The 27,341-nt window shown below is 39.9% G+C and overlaps 2 protein-coding genes across 2 annotated transcripts; one reads left to right on the top strand and one right to left on the bottom strand.

Annotated features, from left to right (window-relative positions):
- On the top strand, nucleotides 1-21,940 carry LOC140922491 (cytosolic phospholipase A2-like). Its single transcript, XM_073372471.1, has 15 exons — nucleotides 1-144; nucleotides 3,992-4,073; nucleotides 4,308-4,454; nucleotides 6,314-6,429; nucleotides 7,953-7,990; nucleotides 9,757-9,892; nucleotides 10,470-10,606; nucleotides 11,277-11,502; nucleotides 13,826-13,943; nucleotides 14,367-14,504; nucleotides 15,495-15,602; nucleotides 16,111-16,386; nucleotides 18,401-18,591; nucleotides 19,044-19,233; nucleotides 20,932-21,940. Exons 1-15 carry the CDS (start codon nucleotides 127-129, stop codon nucleotides 21,198-21,200), a joined length of 2,190 nt encoding a protein of 729 aa, XP_073228572.1. The 5' UTR covers nucleotides 1-126; the 3' UTR covers nucleotides 21,201-21,940.
- Nucleotides 21,941-23,823: 1,883 nt separating this feature from the next.
- Nucleotides 23,824-27,016, bottom strand: LOC140922500 (uncharacterized). Its single transcript, XM_073372481.1, has 3 exons — nucleotides 26,753-27,016; nucleotides 25,844-25,940; nucleotides 23,824-24,440 (listed from the first exon to the last, which is right to left on the bottom strand). Exons 1-3 carry the CDS (start codon nucleotides 26,919-26,921, stop codon nucleotides 24,227-24,229), a joined length of 480 nt encoding a protein of 159 aa, XP_073228582.1. The 5' UTR covers nucleotides 26,922-27,016; the 3' UTR covers nucleotides 23,824-24,226.
- Nucleotides 27,017-27,341: the final 325 nt, after the last annotated feature.

Below are 27,341 nucleotides of genomic sequence, written 5' to 3'. Positions count from 1 at the left end.
CATCAGGCAAAGGACGTCTGACCTTTTAAAGGGTGCATGCAGAGAACCTTGGCTCTTGTAGCGCTGGAATCTGTATCTGTGATTTTCCACGTACAAGGGACAACTTGCTCGTAACTTGTCATCGTTATGGGAACTTTATATCAGGTATGTAGTGTTCTAAGAAAAAAGCTCTTCGACTTAATTAAATCAACCTGGGACATATCTGATGTTTTAAAAACAAGTGTATCAACAAAAAATTGATTACTTACTGTACCTTGAGAACAAATATCTACACCTTTTGCATCACTGCTGTTTCAAGAGGGGACTACAATGTCTAGGGAATATCAGCCGTTATACTCGGTTAGGTTCCTGAAAACGTTTCCATTTTGCATATTTGTAAGTGACGTGATCAGTTCTTAGCTTCTATCTTCCTGCTCACTAGAAATGTCTTTAAAAATCACATCCTTGGCTTCCCTGTACGTGCAGTATTTTCGAAAGGCTGCAAGAACTACCGCACATTGTTACGATTATAAATCAGGTCAGATCGCCTTTAAGTCAACCAGGCGTGAAACAAAATATCGTTAATGCCACCGCTCCGAAGCAAATTCTGTTAAATTTTTGTTCATCGTGACTTCCACCCCTTCGAATCATGTGGACGTGAAGCTTTAAATCCAGGGTTATTACCGCTTCCAACCCCACTGATAATGCTTCCGGCTCCAGTCGTTTACAAACGCTCAACGGCTGGAAGCGATGAGACTTGGCTTGCATTGGCATGTCAAAAAGGCTCCCAATGATACTACTTTAACTTCAGCTTTTTAAAACTAAAATTACTTAAGTCTCCCATTTATTAATAACCATTAATTTCGAACCTTCTTAAGAACGTTGATAATATAACCGAGTTAAATCGATTTCCTCAATACTAGTTTCAGAAACTAGTGAGCATCACGGCTAATGAATGTTTATGTTTACATCAAGATCATATTTGAATTCCACTATTAAAAGCGCTCGAGCGTCTCAAAACATTTATATACTTCGTTTTCGTCCAGACGTGCCGATCTCTCAGTGATCTCGGGTCTCTAAGTTCAGTGGTAATGGTATACTATGAGTATCGTGTTTATCCCTGTTTTCTGATAGTTACAATGTCGAACAATGTGTCACAGATTGCTGTCGTAGCCTCCCAGAATTGTATTGCAGTCGCAATATCTTAAAGTGACACCGTCCCCGAAGGGCATTGCGATTAAAATTGGAACAATGCATTGTTAGCCCGCATAGTCCACAGCCTAGTTCAGTTTTCGGGTCCCAACTTTTTTTATTTTGCTTTTTTTTTGTATTCGACGATCCGCCAAGGAATAAACTATAGTGCAAAAACTTTACTTGCAAATTTAACACTACAGTCAACGCTACTTCACGGTCACAAATCCACAAACATCGCCATTAATGAGAAATGTAAATTGGTTTGCTTATTGTCATGAATTACATCAGCCCTCGGTGACTGGAATAATCGACCACATATTAAGAGAAAGATATACATAATAGTAATGGATTGAAAGGATCCTATAATCTACAGCATTTTCCATTCGCTTGTATCTTGACTCTCATAAACGAAAGAATCTTGTAGGCAGTTGCTTACAATAGCGGAACTATTAATCAGAGTCCCAGTGAGAAAATTCAAACTGGAGCAGTCGCAAAAAATAGTTACAGTAAAATATCAAAAAAACTGCCAATCCACAAAATTTAACACCCGCATAGTCAGTTCCAAGCTCCGAGATAGTCGGGTCCGAAAGCGCGAACACATAAATAAAACGAGAGGAGACTGGGGAGAGGACTGGAGGCGGAGCTCTCTGCCTCTCTCTCTCCCTTCCTCCCACAACCCCCCCCCCCCCCCCGCACCGCCCCGCGCCGCCCCCTTTCCCACATCAAGCGCTCATATTTTCGATGGCTGGAAGCGATGAGACTTGGCTTGCATTGCCGATGTCAAAACTCCCAATTAATGATACTCCTTTACCTTGAGCTTTTTAAAACTAAAATTACTAAAGTCTCCCATTTATTAATAACCATTAATTTCGAACCTTCTTAAAACCGTTGATAATATAACCGAGCCAAATCGATTTCCTCAATAATAGTTTGGGTTTACAGAAGAACAGAAACTAGTAAGCATCACGGCTAATGAATAATGTTTATTTTTACATCGAGAGCAGATAAAAATATCCCTTTGAATATTTTTTATGTTTTTCAGGCTCCGAGATAGTCGGGTCCGAAAGCGCGAGAAAAATAAAGAGGGGTAAAACGCTTTGCGAGTGAGTTGCTCGAACACCCCTACAATAGCATCAGACCCGGGGCCGGAACCCCCCAACACTTACCGGCTATCCCGCTGTTTACTATCTTAATGCGCAATTTAAAGCACTTCCTTAAGGGCTAACTGCAAACTAGCCTTGTGGTTGCTGATGGCTCTAGAAAGTTAAGGCTTTCTTCACAATATATCGGATGACGTTTGCGCCTCCACGAAAATCATACCGAATAGTTCTTCCGTACACACACAAGAAGGGTTTTAGAGGAGCAATTTCTGTGACGGAGTGACGCTGCTCCGCGCCGATCTCTAAAGTGGAGCCTTATATATCGGATAGGTTCTGTGCCACACTTTGGTGCATACTTACACCAAGAGAGACACCTATTCGGCCCTTCACGGAAGTAAATAAGTAGGAGCAAGGACTGGATCCCGCTGAAACGGAAGTAAATATTCAGGAGTGAGGACTGGGATTTAGTGTACCATACCCGCTCGGCCAATTGCGCCGGCATGATGCTCAATGTCGCTGGACGACTTGCGCCCGCCGGTTCCGGATCGTTGCTGTTCACATTACTACTGTAAAATTCCGAAAATAAGCCCCGGGGCTTATATTTTTCAAAGGCCCTTTTTGAGGGGCTTATTTATGGAGGGGCTTATCTACGGAAGGAAATTTGCGTTTCAAAATCGATTGGGCTAGCCTTATAGTTGGAAGTAAATTTACCATTTTGCTTTGTTTTCTTTGTATTTGAAGGCAATTTTCCAAGTACAAGTCCCGGGGGACTTATATTTGGAGGGGCGATTTAACGGAGGGTTTTTTGTGTTACCGGATTGGGGGGCCTATATACATGGAGGGGCTTATTTTCGGAATTTTACGGTATCTTATTATAGGAAATTAACGCTTTATGAAATTAAGGTATTGGAAATCAACGCGACTTAAATTAACGCGAATTTCGTGGAAAACGACTCTCATAACAATATAAAACGAAGGAAATCAAGGCCACGCATACAAAGAACAAAGTTAAACGTATAATTTGAAAGGGAGACTTTGTTCACTGTTCAGTACTAAACGTACGAAGGGTGTCAAGCATAGAAATCTGGTCACTTCGAGGAATTCTTCACAGTTTCTTTGCTACTTGCGGCGGATTCCCACCCTGGTAAAATACCCTCCTTTCTTAGGTGTCAAGAATGTCAAAGGTGTATGCAAAATTATGGAAATTTAAGGTCGCGGAAATTAACGCTCCACTTAATTAACGGCGCTGAAATTGACTTTTTAAGAAATTAACGTGACTTAACCACGCGAATTTTAAACTTCGCCTTAGTTTCATGAAGCGTCGATTTGCTATAATAAGGAGGAAAGTTTTTCGTGGCGCAACAAAAAGCTATCCAGTATGTATAGTATGATTGAACACAGCCTTAGAGTGTGACTATTGTCTTGACTTGTCAGCTAGCACTACTTGAAAAGATGGGAAATACGGTATTTGCTGCCTGATTTACACGGGTTAATACGGCTTTTACCGTCTTTGCCCTGATTCCCTCCTAGTTTGTACCGATTTTGTTGCATCATATTTGCCTCGACCAAATCTGATGTTAAAACTGATTTTTCGTGCTTTTCTTTGATGGAAATCGAAGTGCTTCTTCTAGATTCCAATTCAAACCCTCTGTAACATCATCTTTAGTTTTTATTCAGGGGCGAAATTTTTATATAGATTTTGTCATCATATTCTGCAGGCTTCAAACCCTCAACTACTCTCACTGGAAATCAAAGTACTTTGTGGTCGAAAAATCAAGGTTGGCAAATGGCGCGATAGGAGTAAGTATACGGCTTTGTTTATGTTCTTGGTCTGTCTAGAGGATTTGTTTTTTTACGTGTCTAGCTCTTTCCAGGCCCCTCATTTGACCACGACGTTTCAAATAAAAAAGAGAGAAAAAGCTCTCTTACCTTACCCTTAGTAAGAGCCCAAGTTTAAATTATTAAAATTCTAACATGACTCCAAGGCTTTCTATTACTTGATCTTCACTGAACTTACATCCACCTTGCTTTCAGTTGACACACCCGATCCATATGTCAAGCTGCGGATCAGAACTACACCTAATGGTTTCAGAAGAACAAAGGCGAAGAAAAACGATGTTAACCCAACGTGGAATGAAGTGTTTCAGTATATACTTCATCCTACTGTAAAACATACTCTAGGTAAGTTGGTTTCCTTTCTGATCTAAGCATATATCATACACGAGTGCTGAATTTCTGTATATTCTACTTAGGCCCCGTGAACACTTAGGCGTTTTCGTTTGAAAACGCATACATTTCGATGCGTTTAGGACGTTCGTCCATACTACGCTGAGCGTTTTCATTGAAAACGCGTTGATTTGAAAATGCTGTTGAAAGTGGATAAAAAAAATTGTAAAATTGCTTGTTTACCCACGAAGCACCTAGGAGTTCATATGAACTCGTTCAAACGTGTCCGTGCGTTCCAGATCGAATTGGAATTTGGAAGTGTTGGTTTTTTGAGGAGAGGGGAAAACCGGATTACCCGGAGAAAAACCTCTCGGAGCAAGGGAGAGAACCATCAACAAACTCAACCCACATATGGCGTCGACGCCGGGAGTCGAACCCGGGCCACATTGGTGGGAGGGGAGCGCTCTCACCACTGCGCCGTCCCTTGCTCCCCAAATGGATCAAGGGAACTTGCTCCCCAAGTGGATCAAAACGGAAACGCATATATATCGTTTTATATTGGTGCGAAGGGTCAAAAACGCACCAACTTGAAAACTATATCTGAAAATATCGCAGGTCAGGTGTTTGTGGCATGTGCATAGAGTTCAACTTACGTAGGACGGCGCTAGTGAAAACGCTGGGCTCTTGAAATGTCTTAAAATATAACAGAGCTATGGTTTTTAAAAATGTTTAAGCTCGGTTTTGAATGTCAGTGAGACCCTCAAGTAGGTAAGTGGCGGCTTTTTCAAATCCTTAGATAAGAGGGGAGCTGTCCTTTCCCTAAAAACATATTTTTCTCGGCAATTTAATTCATTCTTAAACCAATCGCTATTATCAAGAAGTTTTGTCCTTGACATGAGATTACGTCTGTATAGTACGGAGAGACCAAATTATCCATTTTTTTAAGGAATCCATTAGCGTGAAGTGTAATAAATTAACGTCGATGACATTATAGCGTTTTTGTCTTGAATAAAATGCGTGGGAAGCAAAACAGGGAGGACGGGAAGTGTAAAATTGTTTTTCGTGGTAGAAAGAGCTACAATAGTTTACTTTCGTCCTTAGTGAATCAGTGAATCAGCTGGGACTGGAACAACTTGTTGGACAATAAAAAACGAGGCAGAAATTAGAACTTGTTAGCCTGCGAGCAAGGTCTCCAGGGCACTCTGGCCGCGAGGCGAGAAAAGCCTGAAAGAGAGCTTGCAACTACGTCTCTGGGATTTGAATATCTGCATTGAAAAATAGTCGATGCGAAGTGCTGATTGGCGGAGATGACTTTAGTAATGACGTCATTACCCTTGGCACGTGTTATTCAATGTTTGTTTACATTCGCACTCGTTTCCACTTCGCGCTGATTGGCGGAAATCTGACAGCTCACTCGACGGGGAGCCACAGGGGAATTGGAGGTGGAATTAAATTCCAGAGCAATTTCAGAGAGGCGGTTGCAAGCTCTCCTTCTTTTTCCCGCCCCGCCGCCAGAGCGCCCCGGAGAGCTTGTAAAATAACGTTACGTCTCAGTGATTTTAAGCCACAGTAGAGTTAGCACTTATTCCTTCGACAACATAAATCAACAATTAAATGCTCTTCTTAGTCCTCTTCATCAACTCAGAAAAAAACTGGAAAAACCTGTTTAAAGGGATAAGCCACCCTTAAGTCATCGGCGTTTATATATTCCATTTCACATTAATGAGATTCCACTTCAAGACAAAGGATAATTAATTCGGTACTACTATCTACTGACAATACTGTTAACAATGACAAATTTGGATTTGAGTTTCCTAAGCCACCAAGTTTTTTTCTCTGATCTTCACTCTTACTTCTCTTTCTGAATCTGATAGAGATTACTTTAATGGATCAAGACGTGGTCATCGACGATGTTGTGGACACCCAGACGTTCGACCTGAGTGAGCTCACTGAAAAAAGTACAATTAAAAAAACTTTCAAATTCCGAAAGGTAGGTGAAAAAAACACGTTCTGTTTATTAGTGTAGAAGCAGATGTTGATAGGGTTCTATTTGCTTATCCATTTTTCAGCTGATTCAACATTTTGATCTAACCACATCCAACATTTCTGGATCGAGCCCTTTTAAAAGAACCAACTGAAGCCCCATCGCGATCTAAAATTATCCTACTGAACCACCCACCAAGGGATGAAAAAGTTCCATGAAATTGGTTGCACATCATTCAACATTGCTGAATGGAGCTTGATCTACTGCAGGGGAATTTAAACAACCAAAAAGATTCGTGCACACTCAAACCCGTCAAAACTCGATCCAACAACATCGAGCCACTTAGGTTATTCAATGGTTACGACATGTTGGGCCGACTGCAAATAACCAATGGTTTCGACATGCATATGTTGGGCCAACGTCAAATATCCAATGGCTTCGACATGTTGGTCCAACGTCAAGTATAGCTAAGTATCCAATGGTTTCGACATGTTGGCCCAACGCCACCCAACCTTGTTGGATGGTGGCCATATGAACAGGACCAAAAAGGTTGCCACTAACCCATTACTAACCTGAGATCAGACAGAATTTTCGTTTCGGTTGGGAAAACATTCCGGCAAGCAAAGTTAAACGAAATCAAGTAAGAGAGAATGGATGAAAGCTGCTAAAAGTGGACTTGATCTCGGGTTTCTCAACCCAACAACATCCAAAACTGCTAACAAAGATCGAATGGCTCAATTGTGTCGCAACTATCAGATTTGGACCAACATGGTGGATTCGTGAAAACGTGGCGTTGATGTCTCAAGGCTTCCTACAGTGAGAAATATCGACAACTTCCTTGAAAGAGGTTCCCGTACCATAATACCACGCCGCTTCATTTAACTGTCAACTAAAACTCAAATATTTGGATTTGGCATGGAGGCCTAATCCATTTTTTTGTAAAGGAAAATTAAAAGTTAAAAGTTAAACATTAGAACCCAACAGAGTTAAAATGGATTGAGAACCGTTTTGCACACCTTCCTAGCTGGGAGGTATCAACTGAACTGGAAAAAAGCTGACCTGATAAGATTACCTCCTTCTACCTCTTCAGTTCTCAGAGATTTTAATTCAAATTTGTCAGGACAAAGAGGAATAAAATAGTAAAAATAGGGGAAATGGAAAGAGACTTGGGTGGTAAGTGTTTTGTTAATTCGTTTAATTCCAGCTCCATTATTTTCCCGGGAATAAAAGGACATCTCCTTTTATCCTGTTTTCAACAATTAATTTTGAATTCTTACTTTATTTCATTTTTTCGTTGGGTGCGGAAGAAAGATTATTGGTAAAGTTATCTTTGTTGAACTTGGTGCATGCATTGGCGGGAGCAGAAGGAAATTTTTTTCAGATCAAGACTCTGCTGTGGATTAAAGAGACGCAGTGAGGTGATCGGTAAAGTTACCAGGGTTGGTTTATGCAGGGATCCGGGCAGGAGTGAAGGGGCAAATGTTTTAAAATCCAAGACTTACTGAAAACGTTACGTTTTTGTATTGCAGGGCTCAGAGGTGGACATGGAGATGAAACTTGAACCACAGTAAGTTTATATTATGTCATGATTGATCTTTAAAATGTTTAGTCTAGGAAAAAGTAACATTAACTAAGAATTGGAACAGGAAAAAGATTGTCTTTAAAATTAACACTCGGACCATTTTGGCCTGCCGAGTTGGGAATAGACTTCTTGCAGTCCGCCTTTTCTTTTAGATCCGTCGACATCTTAGTGACAATGGGCACATAGGGGCCAAAAAAGCTTCTAGCCAAAAGCGACAGGGGGAAACTGTATGAGATTACCTCTGCCCTGCCAGTACGCATGTGCGTACCTGAAAAAGTGTCGAAGAGAAATAAAAAAAAAAGAAAATGGGAAAACAACGCAAAGAAACAGGAGGTAAACTGGGAATAGCTGAAAACGGTGTATGTACTCATGTGACTCTCCTTTAACTTCTTTCAAATACATTTTTCTAAAACAAAAAGCGGTGTTTTTCCCTATTTTTTCACACACGAAAACCACAACCGCTGCCTTAGAAACACGATCTGAAGACCAAGAGAGATAATTATCTCATCGAACAAAAAAACAACGTAAATACAGTATCTTTACTAGTCTTTTAAACAAGTCCTTCGTCCTATCTAACTTTGCCCGCTGTGAATTTGGTCGCTTGCTCAGCAGCTTCGTGGATTAAAATGTTCGCTCCGCTTGCTTTTACAAATTTCTGCTGTGAAACTTGTGAGCAGTATGAGCTGCATCGGTTAGACAATTTTTGCAAGGGAATCGTATCATTTTCTGAAGAAATACATTAACGTTTAGTTTAGGGAATCTCATTAAGATAAACTCATGTGCTATTTTTAGGTGGTTAAACCGGTTTGACAGCTTGAATGTCTTTGAATGCCGTCTTGGAGTTCTCTGATTGTTCATTAGCTGATTCATGTTTTCGAAGGAATAACCTTTAACTCGCCTGTAACTCAAAATCACTGAGCTGTAGCTTAATTATGCAAGTTTATTTCCTGCCGCTTTAAATGAAAATGGTGTTGGTGGAGGGAAAACAATAGAAACGTGGCTGTTGTAGTTGTGGGAAGGAAAACAGAAGAAATGGGGTGGTGGTGGTTGTGGGGGCGAAGGAAAAAACTAGAAATGTAGTGGATATGGTGGTAGTGGCGAAAGTATAACAATGGAAATGTGGCGGTGGTGGTGATAGGAAAACGACAAAACTGTGGTGGTGGTGGTGGTGGCGGTGGAGGGAAAACGATTTCAAACTGGTTAAATCACCTAAAAACAGCACATCACTTTATCTTAATGAGATTCCCCCTACCCCCCTTTGTATTCAGGAGGCTAGGAGAAAAGGCTATGACATCATCGGCGTCAATATATTCCTCCGCAAAATAATGAGATTCCCTCAGAAAAAAATGCCAAACCGGTGCCCCCTACACTACTCTCGTGAGGTCGGCTAGTGGCAAGACAGGCTCTTCTATCGCATGAAAAGAATTTTGGAGACGGGTAACGGTCGATTCGGAAAACTTTTCGTACCTCTGGAAGATTTCTAGCTACGGCTCTGGAAGCTTATCATAACTAACTCTGAACTTGAACATAAGAGCCTAGAAAACTTGTCCTTAAAGTCAAAAGGGCAAGGGTTGTGCAATTCTTAATGTATTTCTCACGTAAGCTTGCATTATTTTAGTTTTTATTTTGTTTGCTTGTTTTCCGTGAAGAAATCTTTTAAGGTCGTAAATTGTAACCCATACTTAAGGTCCCAGTCATGTTGAGGATCAATTTAATTATTTGTTAACTTATTTTTTTTCGTTCTTGGTCAGTTCTGCGCCTTCTGAAATGCGGCACAGTAAAGATCTATGCAAAGAAGAGAACAGTTTTCTTGACAAGAGGAAACAAGTTGTTTTTGAGGCCATGAAAAAACTTCTGGGGAAAAACGGACCCAAAGATGGGGAAGAGGTATGAATAAAGTTCGGGTGTGAGAGTAAAGCTAAGATTGCTGATTTTAGAATGACTGTAGTCTGGCATGTCTATTCTTTTTCCGGCTTGATTTCTCTCCTTCACGCGCCGTTTTTTTTCCTCTCTACTCTGCAATCTTAAAACCTCTTTAGCTTCTATGATTTGTTTTCTCAATGTAGGTCTCAAGCAAATTCGCCCTTTATCTTTTCATAAATTACGCGTACCTATGCGCACATATGCAATGACACTAAATTTGAAAGAAGCTTTCTCTAGAGTAACATCACATGACCAATCTTGGTAAAAGTAAAAGTGCAAGCTCAACAGGTCTATTCGTTAAATTCCTTCATTTGGAAGTTTCCATCACGGGACATGCAATAATCACGTGATCGGAGTTATTTGTTTCGCCATAAGAAGACCACAAGTTTTCCATTTAAGAAATTCATCCTGTTCTAATTAAGTAACCTGGCGAAAGATATTTTCACTCATATTCTCAGAGCACACGCTCGACCCAGGATTAATACCCCGTCAGAAAGACAAGATTAATAACCACAGGATAAATGATGCTGATTATTTGCAGGTGCCTACAATCGCTGTTCTAGGATCAGGTGGTGGTTTTCGTGCCATGGTGTCTCTCAGCGGTGTGTTTTGTGCCCTGAAAGACATGGGTGTCCTGGACTGTGTAACTTACGTTTCTGGGCTGTCTGGTTCTGCATGGTAAATATCTGTCTCTCTCTAGTTACTGGCCTAGTTTCTACAGACATGCTTTTTATTCTGGGTTGTACCGTATAGAGCCTGCCTCATTTCATTTCCACATCGTACACTAATTCCGCCAAGCAATGGAATACTCTTCCCGACGAATTAAGGAACAGTACTTTTCCTGATTTTAAGCGACGTGTACAAATACATTTGATTAGTTATACTAATTTTTGTTTTGTTTTTCTAGTTACCAGTTTTAGAGATCTTATTTTTTCTTCCGTCCAAGATATTAGCTATGTACTGTGGCTGCACTAAAATTGGCGTGAAAGTAAAGGTTATGCATGTATTTATGTATGTATGCAAAGATTAACAAAAAGATTCAATACATTTGCCGTGGTTAACAATTATAGGCAGCGTAGGGTGGATTTGGAAAACTATTCGTCCCCCTAGAAAATTTCTTGCAACGCCCCTGGATAATACCCTCCCTTGCCCAATCAGAAGTAGGGAATTCGAATGCTCTTGGAATTGGTTCGTTAAGGGTAAAGCGTCTTAAGGATTTTCCTTTATTCTTATGAATTTTATTAGGTTTTGCTAGTACGTTAATATCGCGCCGCCTGTCGGTCTCCGAGGTGCGACATAAGTAAACTTTGAGAATTTCCGTCCACAAAACTGAAAATGTTTTTTGCAGGTATCTCTCGACGCTTTACTCTCATCCTAACTGGCCCAATGCCCATCCCAGTGAAGTCAGGGATGTTTTGAAGAAAAACGTGAAAGACAATTGGGTTAAACTCTTACTTACGCCTTCCTGGATGCACAAACGTCTGCAGGTCATCCGGGATAAGAAGGCACGTGGTCAGCCTGTCAGTTTTACTGATTTCTTTGGTTACCTGATCGGAGACACTGTTTTGAAGGAGGTTAGTTTTGTTCCGTATGTATTTTGGTTGCTTGTGTTGGGTAGCATTTCAGGAAAGTTTAAGTTGCCAAAATATCCATGCCGAGATCAAACGAGCCTAATCTGGCTTCCATACATGCCAAAAGGCAGAGTTGGGCATTTGTAAATCCAATTTTGGTAAAAATATTGAAAATTCCTTTTTAGCTGCGGTAATCTTCACTCTCTCTCTCCGCCCTAGTGACTTCAGGGCTCCACTGTTTGCGGAAGGTCCGATCCCCAATAGGGTACTTCAATCCCGTATCCCGACCCATTATTTCTTGTAATTCCGTAATCCCGAGGGTTATTTTTACCATCCCACCTCCCAAGCATACTTTCAATCCCCAAACTCGCCCCGATTTTGCTTTATAATCCCGAATCCCGAGCTTCAAATAAGGGAAATCCCGGGTCCCGAAAAACCCAATTTGGGACCCTCTTTGCATCGATTCTGGCTCTTGTGGGTACAACTAGGGAAATTGCACGCTGATGGCAACGTGACGTTAACCATTTTTGATGCGCGTTTTCCTAAAATGACTCGTTAAGGTGGCTCGATATAGTTTTTCAAGGTCAATACCTCCCAAGTTTGAGCGTAAGCTACGTCGCCATAAGCAAAGATTTGGAAAAATTGACACCACAGTTGTATTAGATAAAGCTGAAAATTTGTTATGATCAGGGTTGCAATGACATCGGAGTTGTCATAGCAACGAAATGACGCCATTACCTTTTTTACTTGCAACAGTATTTCTCGGCACTGGGAACTGTTCTTCCAAAATCGTTTACTGGAGCTTTTTCCTACAATAGCCGCCTCGATGTTAGTGAAGTTTAAGCGAAATTTGTAAGAGCGTTATCGAGATATTTTGGGAAGAGGTTTTTATGGTTAGAAATACGGTAAAAAATGGACAATCTTGATGTTCGACTGTTATCTGTACTAAACGAAGTACTTTTGACATGCAATTTCACCTCATAGTAGTTTCAATCTTTTTGAAAACGTGTGTGAAAGATCATGGAGATACCTCCAGCCGATTGCTAGAAAGAAGGATTTGATTATTATGTATCAAGGCGCTCTTTTTAGCAGTAATGTAAACATTTCGGTCTACTTTAACAAATTAGCGAATAACTTTTAAACCGCTCGATAAATTTTTTAGAAAAATTAAGAATCTTGAGACTAACCGTCCTTTTATATGACCTCTTAGTTTCAAGATTACTGATATACTGTAAGGCAGTAAAATAAGGGCTTGAATTCGATAATATTTTGTCAAGAGTTTTGTGTTTACAAGTGATAGCCTCTCATTATTCAGGGGTATTGTCTCCAAAATTCATATTTTCGTGCATAACAATAGCTAGCTTTTTTGCATATGTCAAATTCATTGTTAGTTACTGCTGTTCACGTGAAAATGAAACCTTGAGACAATACCCCTGAATAATCAGAGACTCTCACTTGTAAAGAAAAAAATTTCCGACAAAATATTGGCGAATTGTAGGCCTTATTTTACTGATTTTGAGATAAATATTAGCGATAAAAAATCACGACGTTTCGACCTCTCCGAGGTCATTTTCAAGTGTATAAAAGTTCTCTAAATTAGCATAAAAGTTCTCTAAATTCGCCAATTCATTGAATCCAAAGTGTCCGAGGATTGACACACCCAAGTGGCTGATAAAAGAGAAGCCCCAATCAGAATCGTGTTGCCCTTCAAAGACCAGATATAAGCTATAAGAGCGCCTCGATACATAATAATCAAATCCTTCTTTCTAGCAATCGGCTGGAGGTATCTCCGTGATCTTTCACACACGTTTTTAAAAAGATTGAAACTACGATGAGGTGAAATTGCATGTCAAAAGCGCTTCGTTTACTACAGATAACAGTCGAACATCAAGATTGTCCATTTTTTACCGTATTTCTAACCATAAAAACTTCTTCCCAAAATATCTCGATAACGCTCTTACAGATTTCACTTAAACTTCACTAACATCGAGGCGGCTATTGTAGGAAAAAGCTCCAGTAAACGATTTTGGAAGAACAGTTCCCAGTGCCGAGAAATACTGTTGCAAGTAAAATAGGTAATGGCGTCATTTCGTTGCCACGACAACTACGATGTCATTGTAACCCTGATCATAACAAATTTTCATCTTTATGTAATACAACTGTGGTGTTAATTTTTCCAAATCTTTGTTTATGGCGACGTAGTTTACGCTCAAACGTGAGAGGTATTCACTCAAAAAAACTGTATCGAGCCACCTTAAGTCTTGCAATAACGACACTGACAATGATAACGGTAATGATAAAACAGTCATATTTGTCTTTTTTAAAGCGGAAAGATGTACCAAAGCTCAGTGAGCAACGCCAAAAAGTTGAAGATGCGCTGGTCCCTCTTCCACTTTACACTTGCGTGCACGTCAAAAAGGATGTGTCTGCACAAAGTTTCTGCGGTAAGATAATTATTGTGAGTCATATTTTCATGCGATGGACTAATTGGATGTTGTAGATCACTCTCCTCTCAGCAGAGATGAGATGTGGTTTTATAGATAATAGATTTCTGCTGCAGGTGGCGAGAGCACTGAATACCGGCCGCCTCACTTAAAGGAAAGAGATTGACTTCTTTCAATTCCTTCACAAACATTCAGATTGCTAAACGTAAGAGCACTTCAATAACATAAATGGACACTATAATCAAACATAACTGTTGTGGTTCACTTTTATTCTTGGTTTAATTCCTTTGGTTTTGTGTACAGCAGACTATAATAATAAGGCTAAATCAAACAAAAATGAAATTTAAACCAAGGACACTATTGAACCGAGAACATAACCACACTGAGAAACATCAGTAACCATTTGGTACCGTTCATCCTTAGAATGGGTGGAGTTTAGCCCGTATGAAATAGGAATGGCAAAATATGGCACATTTATCAAGACGGAGGATTTTGGAAGCAAGTTTTTCTGTGGAAAGAAACTGACACCATTTCCTGAGCCTCCACTTCACTATATGCAAGGTAAAACAATGGTTCATTGTAACTGAACTGTCAAGGGTATGTTGAATATGACAGTCCAGGTGAGGGTAGTCCTGAATAGGGTAACCTGCAATCAGGCATATATTTTTTTCGGAGTACGCAGGTCGCAGGCTATCACTAGGGCTGTTGTTGATGAAGGTCCCCGGTAGGTTTTCTGGGAACCGGGCATTGTCCTCATTGAAGGCCAGGATTCGGGGTTCAGAATTTTTTTGTTCTTCTCTCGTTGTAAAGGACAACGAGCCACATTGCGGCATTGATTAGGTGAAGTCAGGACCAAAATCCGGGAGCGGCCCCACCAATCCTGCTTGATCATTCCTCTGAGCATTCCCAGCTATCCTCATTGTTTTTCAAGTATAATTGGAAACGAGTTTGGAAGTTTTGACAACTTGTAGAGAAAGCATCATCAGAATCTCGGTGGGCATAAATGATGGTAAAAATGCTATGCAAATTCCATTGAAATGCATCAGGACCAGATTTTTACCTCTAAGAACATTCTGTACTTTATTTTAGAAATTGGAGCAGGCGAGGGGGGGGGGGGGGGGGGGTATGGGAGGTGGTGGAGAAGTCCGAACCTTCCCTCTCACGTACCTTGAATTTCTGGCTCCGCCCTTTTTCCTTCGAATTCTCCCCTTAGTCCTTTTTAATTTTAAAAAGCATTGTTGGGTAAATTCCTCCTCTTTCTCCCGCTTCCCACACTGCTAGAACTCCCACCTACTAGCTTTTCCTCTCCGGTCTCCCGTACTCCTCCCTCTCCCTATTCTCCCGGTCTCCCAACCCCTGTCCCCCCACCCCTTCCACAGAGAGGCCATATCAAGCACTAAAATCGATTTTCATAACGAATATCCAGATGCATAGTGGGTGGTCTTAAAAAATTCGGCTGTGGGATTTTTCTTCAACCCATTTCTCTATGTCTGGATGTCGGATGAAACACTGCAGTTGAGAATAGAAAACGTTCATTTACATATATCACAGGTATCTGGGGCAGTGCTTTCACCATACTTTTTCAGCGTATCCTTAACGAGGAACAGAACGCACCTGAGGAGTCTTTTGGAAACCTTGCCAACATAAAGGAAGGCCTAAGTATGTTCATGTTCTCTTCCTTTTGTAATAAACCAACTGACTGCTGACCTTTCAACATCGCAATATGTATGGCTTATGCCTTTCCCATACGCACAGCTGTAACATTAAGCTTTATATTCAGGCAGCCGTTGCCAGCGGTTCACCCACGCATTTTCCCCACACATAAGCCATGTGCATCATAGCTGTTGCCTGGGACTGTACCGTTTACACTGAAATGTGTTCAATAGCAGGAGCCATTGTTGGCAGCAATTCAAATCGCGCGTCTGTGACTCAACGTGTGACGTATGATCACAGCTCTGCTCTCATTGGATATTACTTAGAAGACGTGAAAAATATTCCGCGAGCTACTTCTATAAATAATTTTTCACCGGAAAGGGTTGATTCCAAGGGCTTATATGGGAGATGAAGGCTCCGGCTCCTGTCAATAGCTATCACCAAAAACCATACGTTACTCATAAAAAAACAAACAACCAAAACTTGCGGTGATCCTTTTTCTACTGCTCTACAGGAGATTTAAACAATTCAGATAATACTCAGCCCGACAATAGTCAGCCCGTGGGGGAGGAGGACAGTGATGACGAGGAAGAAGAGGAAAAGGACACTACAGATGGCAAAGAAAAAGAGGAAATGCTCATTGCAGACGACTCCAAAGACCCCAGCCTGAAGAAAAAGATAATAAAGGAAATCGTGATTAGATACCCATTTCTCAAGACACGTTCTGGCCGCGCCGGCCTGGTTCACAACTTCCTTCGTGGCCTGCAGCCGACATCAGTCCCCTCGAGTGGTACGTAGTAGGCTGATTTAAATAGCAACAGAACCGTAACGTCAGTTGACGATGGCGTGCGCAAATCAAACAACTGGCTCTGCAACTGGCTTGACCAATTGACCAAATGGCAGAGCGGCAAATTGAGCACGGGAAGTCGCGTTTAGTCCTTTCCGCACGCGTTTCCCGTTGTAAACTGACGTTCCCGTTCTGTTGCTAAATCAGCCTAATACTAATATTGAGTACGACCCGTGCGAGACATTCATAATGGTTTGAAATGATTGGTTGATTCAGCTTGATAGCGACCTTTCAGCCACTTCATGTTGCTCTATATCTGACAAGGTCGACTGGTTTACTTATATGAAGAAAAGTTGTCCCAGGAAAGAGGGTCACTCTCCCAGCCGAGTCAACTTCTGCGAGCTTTGACCCCTTTGCCCGAGCCAACAGTTCCCCCCCCGGGGGGGAGGGGTTCTCCCTTACATTTGCCTTATAGGTATATGCCGCCTTAAAGGGTATGGTTTTTGCGCCGTGTCGGTCTGAAACGGGGGTGTAGACTTTGCCTATTTTGCTCTGAATTCGGGTATGGTTTTCGACGGGAGTGCGTGAACGTGTTTGTCGTTTCAATTCCAGATGGATAAGAAAGAAAGAGTAAATGGATTTTCAGAAATATTTTTGTTGGCATTCTAAACTAAGCAATGATGACATAATTTCTGCCTACGCCAGGTCTGAAAATGAGTCTGGATTTTAGAAGCCAGGTCTGAAAACGGGTGTGGGAAATGACAAGTTTTTGGTCTGAAATTGGGTCAGGATTTGGAGAACCGGGCGGCTCCCGGCCACAAATTCCCAGGAATACCCCCCCCCCCACCCCCCGGCCAACAGCAATCGCACACTCGATTGTCTCGCATTGACCGAGTTGGCCCGACTGGAGGTCAAAGAGTTTATATGGAGAACAGTTCAAGAAATGTAAGAATAGTTGGCTCGCCCAGGGGCTGGGGTATATAGACGAGTGACCCCATTACCCGGGACAAGTCTCCTCCATATAAATGGCAGGGCATGATTCAAGTTTATGTATTACGCAGTTACTTCAGTTCTCTCCTCTTTTGAACGATGGATATATTGACAGAGGCAATGATACCGGTCCTTAGTTAAAGTCCTTGCCATGGGCCCTCCTCCTCAACTATTAGTGAACATGGGCAAAAGGACGGCGCAGGAAAGAAGATTGCAAAACTTGTGTGACAAGCGAGACATTAGATATGTTTGTAAACATTTTCCGCCAAACTTCACCTTCATTTAACAGATCTTTTTGTAAACAAGAACACAGTTACGTTAAGTTAAGATCACGACAAAACTCGCAACTAAGACAAGTAACAGCAATATCACGTTTTTCACACACAAACGCCGTTTTGCCGTCCTCTTCTCTCTGTCGTTCTGTTGCGTTTGTTCACTAACTATGACCAGCTCACCAGCAAGTACACTTCTTTCTAATTTCTAACTAGCACCTTTTTAGTTTTTTAAGCATAACCCAAGGCTATTTTTTGGAGTAATTATTCAGGATCCAAGACCCTTAAAAATAAGCCTAATCCTGGCCTTATCCTTTATTGAAAAAGTGGCCAATTTTTTAGAAGGCCAATCACACCACTTCCTTGACTGCGAGGTGTTTTTTTTTTTTTCGGCCACATAAACCGTATTCACTTAAAAAGCGTCGTGGAGGTATTTTTGGGTCTTCTATTTTATTTTGTTTACAAACAATAAGAACAAACTAATTAAGAACGTAATGAACTTAGTTTTTGGTTCTATGACCTTTTCTTAACTGTCATATTAGCCATAACAATATTAAATTCAATAAAAATCATTAATGAAATAACAATTGCGTCTACTTCTGCTCCGAACCTGGGCGATTATTTGGAGAAGATACTTAATCGAGAACGGTAATTTTTCAATCTAACCCCCTGTTGAATAAGGCTAGGCAATCATAACCCGGTTCCTGTCTTTCTTTCTCTTGATTATCCCCTAAGTTTATCTCTTTTTCATGCAGAACCCAGCGATGTCACTGACGCAGCTGAGCAGTTTACTCACAGTCTTACGACAAAACGCATCTACGTTTGTGATAGTGGACTCTCGTTCAACTCTCCGTATCCCATGGTACTCAGGCCTCAGCGAAATGTAGACCTCTTGCTGTCTTTTGACTTCAGTGCAAGAAAGAAGGAGGACGAAATGCCTTTTGAGGTAACGCCGTTATTTAATCATACTGTACAGAAAAACAGTCCCTAACGGTCCAGCATGTTCTATGCATTGTGGGTTTCTAAGACTAGAGTGCAAAACAGTCGATTTTTTTCTCAATCGGTTTAGCGAAGCTTAAGAGTAGCGTAAGAGTCTTACAAGCCCGTCTCACAAGCCTCGCTCCAGACCTTCTGCTTGACTCTACTCGTACGTACTTGAAGACGCAAAAACACGGACTGATTTTCAGTCTAAGACCGGTTTTTCTTAACAATATGTTGTTTCCATGTTAAAAATATCACGAACACTCCTTAGTCGGTAGATTTTGTTTTTGAAAGAAAATCCATTTCGGCGAGGTCCCTTTACAGTTCATGAACGCCAGAGTAAATATTCCCTAAGGATAAATTATTTTGTTTTCTAGCAGGATCTAATATAGATCTAATACCCGTTGCGTCGTTTAGGAACTTTTACTGGCAGAAAAGTGGGCGAGGAAAAACAAGATCAAGTTTCCTCCAATCAATGCTGACGAACAATACAGGAAGCACGGCATGAAAGAGTTTTACGTGTTTGAAGATCCCGAGGATCTGGCTTGTCCTGTCATTGTACACTTCGTGCTCTGTAATAAGACCTTCAAAGAGCAAAGCAGTCCAGGTTTGTTTAAAGTTCTGTCAACATAAAAGGGCACATGTTCAGTTAGGATAGGTTAAGGAATACGGTTGTTGTGGGTACATTGTCAGCAACATAGTCCAACTCCACTACGCTAAATACCATGCTGTCTCACGCGAAGGGACGTGTTTAGAGGAAAATGGGGAGCTCAGCTAACCATGACGGCAACAGCATCGAAAACGTCACTTAAAAGTGAATTCGCACTGCTTCAAACTTCTTTACACTTATTCCATTTCATTCAATTTGTCAAAAACTGGCGAGTTTTTCTGGAGTTGATACTAAAGACTATGGTAAGGGCCTGTTTACATGGAGTTGGGGGACCCAAGGTAGGTGAGGTAACCCGCTTAGGTAGGGTAACCCGCCTGTGCATATAATCTCTCATTTTAATGTGATGACGTTTACATGTTAGGCGGGGTGACCCGCCACATGTTACCTCACTTACCTGGGGTCCCACACCTCCATGTAAACAGGCCCTAAGCTCAGAAAAAGAAAAAAGAAAATTGTTGTCTCGTGTTCACGTCCGCCGTAAAGGGGACATTACACCACACGATTCGTAATGACAATTTCAAGCGCAACACATCATTGCAATGTTGTAACAATGTTGCAACCATTCAAAACAATGTCGCAACAGTGTTGTAATGCTATGTTGCACTAAAAATTGTCGTTGCGAATCGTCCCCGTGTAACATCACCTCAACTTGGAGGTTCTTCACGCTCTAGTCGTGCAACAAAAGCAAATGAGATATACAAAAAAGCGTGTTGCACGTGCCAAGTTGTTGTTTTGCTAATCGTAAGTGGCTGCAACATTGTGCCAACATTGGAACCCTATGTTGCGTTGAAAATCGTCGTTGCGAATCGTCCCGTGTAATATCACGTTTAAGCCGGATGCAAACGGACGCAACATTGTTGGCCAACAACTCCCAACATTGTTTGATGTTGCACGTTGCATCCGTTTGCACACCCTGTTCATGTTGTTGCGCGTTGAAGTGAGTTGTTGCGCAAAGTTTGAAACCGGTCAAACTTTTAGCTACATGCAAACGGACGTAACAACTCCGGTTGGGAGTTGTTGGCCAACAATGTTGCGTCCGTTTGCACCGGGCTTTAGGCTACGTTCACACGGTACCGGTCGATTTTCGACCGGTTGAAAAATTGGACCGGACACTTCGTTTCACATGGAACCGTTCAATATATTCTCGCTGTTCACACGGAACTGTCGAACCAGGTTGAATTTTAACTTTTGTCAGAGGTTTTACCATTTGCCCATGCGCCGAGAGCTGCTCAAGCAATCCAAAATGGCGTCTCCCAGCTGAGTTACCACGCATCTATGCAGCCGCGTCTTTACCGTTCAAAAAGCAAGCCGGCCACAGTGTTCATACCTTCCGTTTAAATTTTCGACCGTACAAGTCAAAAATTTGACCTGGATTTTAGCGTTCAAATTTTTGAACGGAGTGGCGTTCAAATATTCGTACGGTTTTAGGAGTTCCGTGTGAACGGAACACCTAAGTGTAGGAATTTTCGACCAGTTGAAAATTCCACCGGTACTGTCTGAACGTAGCCTTAATTTGTTACTTTTTTTTCCCCATTTTACAGTTCAGATACAGTTATCCTTGAATATAATAATACGACGAAGATTGTCGTTTTAAACATCAATTTTTAGTGAAATGAAGCTGACAATTTCTTTCAGGAGTTCCTCGCGAGACTGCTGAAGCGAAAAAATTCGCAGACTTCCCTGTTTTTGAAGATCCAAAGGGTGCGTACAGTACGTTCAACTTTCATTACCCTGAGAAGCCGTTTGATCGCCTGACAAAACTGAATGAATTCAATACACTTCTTGGGGAACAAACCATCAAGGATGCCATGACGGAGTGTGTGAGGAGGCGAAGGAAAAGAAAAAGATGTAGATGTGGAAAAAGATGTGGATGTACAGGATGTGCACAATGCCGAATTGTTTAGACAAATTTTAATTTTAATTTATTTTTTTTTATTTTAATTTTAATTTAAAAATTAGTTGGAATTTTACTTGTAGGACAACCTTTCATTATCAAGTCCCTGAACACGTGATTTGTGAGACTCTCTATGGGTATTTCCGACAAAATGAAAGTCGCGACGAATTTTAAAGATTAAAGCGACGATCACATTGCTATTCCTATAAGTTTTACAACGTTACTCGTGCGATGATGGCGAAACATTTCCAAAACGTGTGCTTCACAGTGTTTAATACAACTTGTTGCTTCTTCATTTTCGCGTTTCCTTCGTCGTGGTTTTTGGCGTTACCAAGCGAAACGATTCTTGAATTGCGACGATTTCGTTGAAAGCCCGACGATTTGATTGAAAACGCGCGGAGAAAACGAAGTCCGCAGGCACCCATACAGATAGTCTGAGAGCCTCATTTGCAAGGTTGTACATGTAGTGAATCAATTTTATCCCTTTTAAACTTAAAAGTTTTCTAAGTTTGTTTAAGACCCCTTCTAAGGTTTAGCCAGCCGTCTACAGTCAGGAAAAAGTCAGTAGTGGAGGTTTTTGAGAACGTTCTCAGTTGTATACTACTTTATTTTAAAATAATTCTTTCACTTGAGAGTTTGAATAAAATTACACAATTTGTAAACTCGTTTCGTCACATGATTCCAACAAAATGCAATGACTTATTAAAATAGAAACCGACAGTCATTTCTACTTTCAGGGGCTGTTCTCTTAGTAAAAGTAAGTAACATTCTGAAAGCTTATAATGAAAACCACACGGTTTAACAGACTACTGTTAAATTTAAAATATTTAATCTCCCAACTGAATTACCAAACACACATAGCTCGTGTACAGCCGTCCCCTCTCTTAAAAAATCGGTCTCTCTCTCCTGTCTTTTTCTTTTGAGGAAAGGGGTAACTGTACACAGTCACAGACATCTTTAAACTTATGTTGCTGCAAACCACACTCTAAAACGCACTCTCTGCTCTCTTAACCCCTTTAAGTCCCAACAATGACCAACATCAATTTTCTCCCAACAATGTCCATACAATGTCAAGAGATAAAGTTATGAGAATTAATAAAATTATCACCAAAGACAAAATGCCTTGATCTTTTATTAAATTCTCTCAACTAATTCTTAAAGGAAATGTAGGCGATCAGTTTCGAAAATTTGTATGTGTATATTGGGGCTTAAAGGGTTAACGTATCGACCTTCATACTGAATCATATTAATTTTCTAAAGGAAGAAAATATTTTGGTGCTTTTCTAGCCTGCAGAAAGAAGATTTTAGTGCACAAAAATGGTACCAAAGTCCAATGGCTGTTTGCAGTTCAGTTTAAACTTTCATTGCGCTACCATGTTAAATAAAAAATATATATATGTGCTTCAGTAATGCTGCCACTGTCCCCTAGCATGTGTAACTTACAAAAAAAAAGACGTGGGAAATTCAGCAGCAAAAAATAGCCGATTTTCACATACAATACAGTAAAAACCCGTGTATAAGAACCTACAATTTAATTTTCATTTTAAACCCCCTTTTTATAAGAACTTATTTTAATAGGTTCTTATTTTACAAAAATGAAGGCAGAGATGAAAATACAGAAAAAAAATTTAGTCTAGCTTTCAGTCAGTTAAAATAAAGATAAATTGACTGTATGGTTATCATCTAAACTGTATTCTAGACAATTATTTAATACAGTAATATATTCCATATCACATATGCCATGTAGTAGTTATCTGTTCCGATCACTGGTGCCCCTGTCAAATTAAGAACCTATTTAAGAACCTAAGCAGCCTAAAATCCCACTAATTACCATTTCTATAAGAATCTATTTAGGCTAAGTTGGAAAAATCTAGGTTCTTGTAAACAGATTTTTACTGTATTTTATGCACCAAAATTTTCTTTCCAATAGACATTTAGAATAGACCTATTCGGCAAACTCAGTGTTGTACCCAATTCAAATCTCCCGGGGATAAGATTCTTTGTGTATTGTATTTGCATTATAATGTGGCATTCACATTTAAATGATATGGAAATTCCTGAAACAAAACGTTTTATTCCTAGAGGGTTTGAATTGGGTACAACATTGAGTTAGCCAAATAGGTCTATTTAATTCTCTTAAGTTGACTTCTTTATCATTTTTAAAGTAAAAGGCTTGGCCTTTGAAGGCTATGTTCTACAAGTATATCAGAATCAGAGCAGGCTTATGTATGATTATCACTAAGATTTATTATACTTATGGAATTGAATAAAACTGAAAGATGTCATGTCTTCAGTTTTGTTGAATATGCATTTATTATTAAAAAGAGCAGTCAGTGTGGCTGATTAACATCAATATATGATAAATGTACTGCCCAGAAAGTATCCTTCCCATTAGCAGCCAATGTTTTCGATAACATCAAGAAAAATTTCCACCGGTTCAAAGTTTGAACTCACAAAAGGTCCTCTTTACACAGAGGGATGGGACACCTCGGCCCCCACCAGTGGGGTAAAAATTGATAACCACTCTTTTCATTAGGAAAGTTAACAAGAGGGAATACCTTCCCATGGATATTGATACACTATCAGCTTGCCAGGACTTTCAGTTGTAACAACCACTAGGTCTTTTAAGAGGGGGGGGGGGGGGGGGGGTGGACTTGATAATGAACAAAGTTTTCTTTGTGTTTGTGTTTTCATCCAGAGCATTTCAGACTAGAGTTCTGTCCTTCTTTTCAATCAAGAAGTGCTGGGAGAAAGAACAGCTTGGACAATCACAGCTAGCAGGAGAACAGCTATTTGAACAGTTTCCAGTTATCTGATTGGCTTGATCTACTTGCCATCCATGAGCTGATTGATAGCAAGTATGTTAGCTAATCAGATCATGCTTTGTGATACTAAACTAGTAGTATTTTATTAAACTTTTTAAAATACATAGTTTATAATAATTAAAGCTAGGCTTCAAACAGTCATTTCTGTAGTTTGCTGAAAACCTAGGGTTAAAAATAAATTATTATTTGAAAGTAATAAATCACTTCTCAGCTACTTTTCATTTCCAGTCTCAGTGGCAGCTTCCTCCTCCTTCAGTTTTTCATATCTTTGCACATTTCTGTCATGAAGTGACACCAATGTATGCTCCTTGCGACGCTTACTGTATTCTTGAATAATTGCGACAGAACCACATAGAAACAGGAATCCCATCGTGGCATTGACGACTATACGTCGACGACTGTTTGCAAGTTCCATTGTTGTCACTCTGTATAAAGAAAAAGATAAAAGAGACTTGACTTCAGTAATAAGCTGTTAAAATAAGTAATAGAGGGAGCCCATTACTCAAAGGCCCATTAATTTAGGACATTACATGTTGATAATTTCGATACTAATTAATCGACAAATATCTGAAATTGATAAAAGTTGATCAAAAAATTGTGTGTGATGATTGATTTCTATCAAAATCGGTGTTGGAGTTCACATTTTTCAGCAAACTATTGGTAGATAAAAAGGTAGTTTTTAGGTAGTTTCAATATCCGTTAGAAAAATATTAACATCGGTTCAAAACGTTTGCACCAATATTAAACTGAATGAAGGACTTTCTTGACAGTCTAGTTGAGCATTTACAATATTCATAGAGGAGTTCATGCTCATCTAATTTTAACACTGTCGAATCACAGAAAATGTAAGGAGAAATCAAGGTTTTCTAAAAACTGATCACGGACTTCTTTGCACTCCAGATTTAGTGTATCATTTCTTTGAATTTGTAAGTTACTGTTTTCAAAGAGAACAGCATGGCTAATATATGAATTCAGGAAGAATTAGCTAGCTTTGAATTCCAAAACAAATCTTTGAATTTCCCACCATCTTGCCATGATTATCCATGATGCAACTATGAGCCAGAACTCCTCTATCTGAATGGTTTTTTATCTGTTTGAAACGAGTAGCATCCATTTGTGTTTGAAGAATTCCGAAATCCAAATCCTTCTCCTCACACAGCATTTGCATAAAGTTTGCATAAATCCACAACAGATATTCTTTGAAAAGTTTCAGAAGTCTATCAAAATTGATTACCTGTCCTATCGACTTTTATCAAAAAATTTAACAATCAATAGACAATAATTATTGACAAAAATAATTAATACTGAGCACTGTTGACTTGTCAATTAGCTTTCCAATGATCGATTTCTATTGACATGTAACGTCCTGATTAATTTTGTTTTTGTTCATCTAATTCCTTGCCACAAGGTTTCTTTCCCATGTTTTTAACTATCCAGGGCTTCTGATGTTAGGCAATGGTGTGATTTTGCACAATTATTGGATATGATTTGTTGTTATTGATCTTTTAATTAAAAATCATATGCAATATCCCATAATCTGGAACACATTTCTTTATTAAGAAAATAATGCATCATCTGATAAAGTAAAAAATTAGTTTTACAGAATAATTTTCATTTCCAACAGAATCTTAACCAAAGAAATGCATCAAGAACAGTGTTCAGAATATGGGTATTCATATTCCAGCAAGGCTGTGCTCTAAGAAAAATTCTAGGGATCCAAGTGCTCTGAACCTGAAATCCAGGGTGCCCAGCATGCGATTTATATGCAAAAACTGACTGAGATTTCCTAGTTAAACAGCCCTGTCCAGTAAACTTAAATCAGACTTACGGAACTTCAGATGGTATCGGTGGTTTCATAGTTCTTGTTAAGATGAGGCTGATTCTGTCCACAGTTGTTACATTATGCATAGTAGGCACTTGACCACCTAAAACGAAATACAGCAAACTATATCAAGTCCAGTGTAGAACATTGCCTGTACTTCTGCCTCTATGGTAGATGAAAACAGTTTTCTACTAAAGAAATTAAAATGAATGAGACTATATGTATCCTAATTTGTGACTTTGGAAATTGCAACCGGTTCTAAAATACAGCTGGCCTGGGTTGCTCGAAGCATGGTTAGTGCTAACCAGCGTTAAATACCATGGAAACCTATACATTTTGATACCTCTTAACCAACGGTTAGCGCTAACCAGGCTTCGAGCAACCGGCCCCAGGTTGGGAATAATTTTGTAAGATCAAATTTATCTGTTGTTGATACATTCATTTTTTTGTGTACATGTGTACTTAAGTCATTAGTTAATAGAGGAAACTGCACAAAATTTGGTTCATAAATAAAATATTACTACTACTTTAAGTTATACAGTCCTGTCAGACATCAAAGGGCCAAAGTTGGAAGACAAAGGGCAGGGTATGGGAAGCATGGAAGAGGAGTTCAACATACCATCGGCCTTTACAACACGTGGAGTGGGTGGGAAGACATGAGACACACAAGAGGAAGGAAAAGAGAAAAATAATTGCTATACATAGATTATTAATGTTCTGTCTCTTTCATTAATGGTTATCTGGCAAATGTACGACAGCTTACATGAAGAACTTTTCACTTTGCTGCCGTGAATGTAAACAGATCATCACGCTAATTTTACGAGTAATTTAATGGAAGCCTGAAACGATAAGAAACATCGCTCAAAACTAATAGGCTTTACTAACTTAAAAGAAAGTTAATGAAAATAGTTTTACCTGATGTAGCTTCTTGACTACTCAGCGATCGACTCCCAACACGTAACCTTGGACGAAGCAGAGACGCTCTGTTGCTCAAAGCTGAAATACTTCTCAGAGGAGCAAGGAACATCCTTGACTCTGATCCTCGAAAAAGAGACATGGCTGAAACAGCACCTCTGGTAAACATAGTTGCAAATATATCGAAACTTTCTTTCTAAAAAAGCATAGAAAACTGACTATCTATCTCTTCTTGAACGAGTGTAAAACTGAGAATATATACTGCCTCGGTCTCGTGTTGAAGTGATATGACGTCACATATGTCGCAGGTCCTGTCTCCTGTCACGTACGCATTCGCACTCATAATCTTGGGAACATGTACCACCGTTTTTTCACTTTTTTTCTGGATTTGTTTTTTAATTCTTCAAAGATCACGATATTGTGGATATTATTTATTATTATTATTATTCTACTGGGATTTTTTTGAGTGTTTGTTGATTCTCTTGGATAGTTCACATCATTGCGAAACAATCGATTTCCGTGTCTTTCCGTGACGTGTTCACAACCATGGTAAATCATATTTTTCCTGGTAACTATTCATTGTATCCCC

This window comes from Porites lutea, chromosome 1, assembly GCF_958299795.1.
Source record: "Porites lutea chromosome 1, jaPorLute2.1, whole genome shotgun sequence".
Lineage (NCBI taxonomy): Eukaryota > Metazoa > Cnidaria > Anthozoa > Scleractinia > Poritidae > Porites > Porites lutea.
This window is presented reverse-complemented; position numbering and strand designations above follow the sequence as displayed.

What these genes read in the sequence shown, in the direction of transcription:
- LOC140922491 (XM_073372471.1), top strand. An exon ending in TACTGTAAAACATACTCTAG is followed by an intron (nt 4,455 to 6,313) that starts GTAAGTTGGTTT and finishes TGAATCTGATAG; the next exon opens with AGATTACTTTAATGGATCAA. An exon ending in CAACATAAAGGAAGGCCTAA is followed by an intron (nt 15,603 to 16,110) that starts GTATGTTCATGT and finishes ACTGCTCTACAG; the next exon opens with GAGATTTAAACAATTCAGAT.
- LOC140922500 (XM_073372481.1), bottom strand. Translation starts at nt 26,921, where the DNA reads ATGTTTACCAGAGGTGCTGTTTCAGCCATGTCTCTTTTTCGAGGATCA. An exon ending in TAGTCAAGAAGCTACATCAG is followed by an intron (nt 25,941 to 26,752) that starts GTAAAACTATTT and finishes ATTTCGTTTTAG; the next exon opens with GTGGTCAAGTGCCTACTATG. An exon ending in CCGATACCATCTGAAGTTCC is followed by an intron (nt 24,441 to 25,843) that starts GTAAGTCTGATT and finishes TTCTTTATACAG; the next exon opens with AGTGACAACAATGGAACTTG.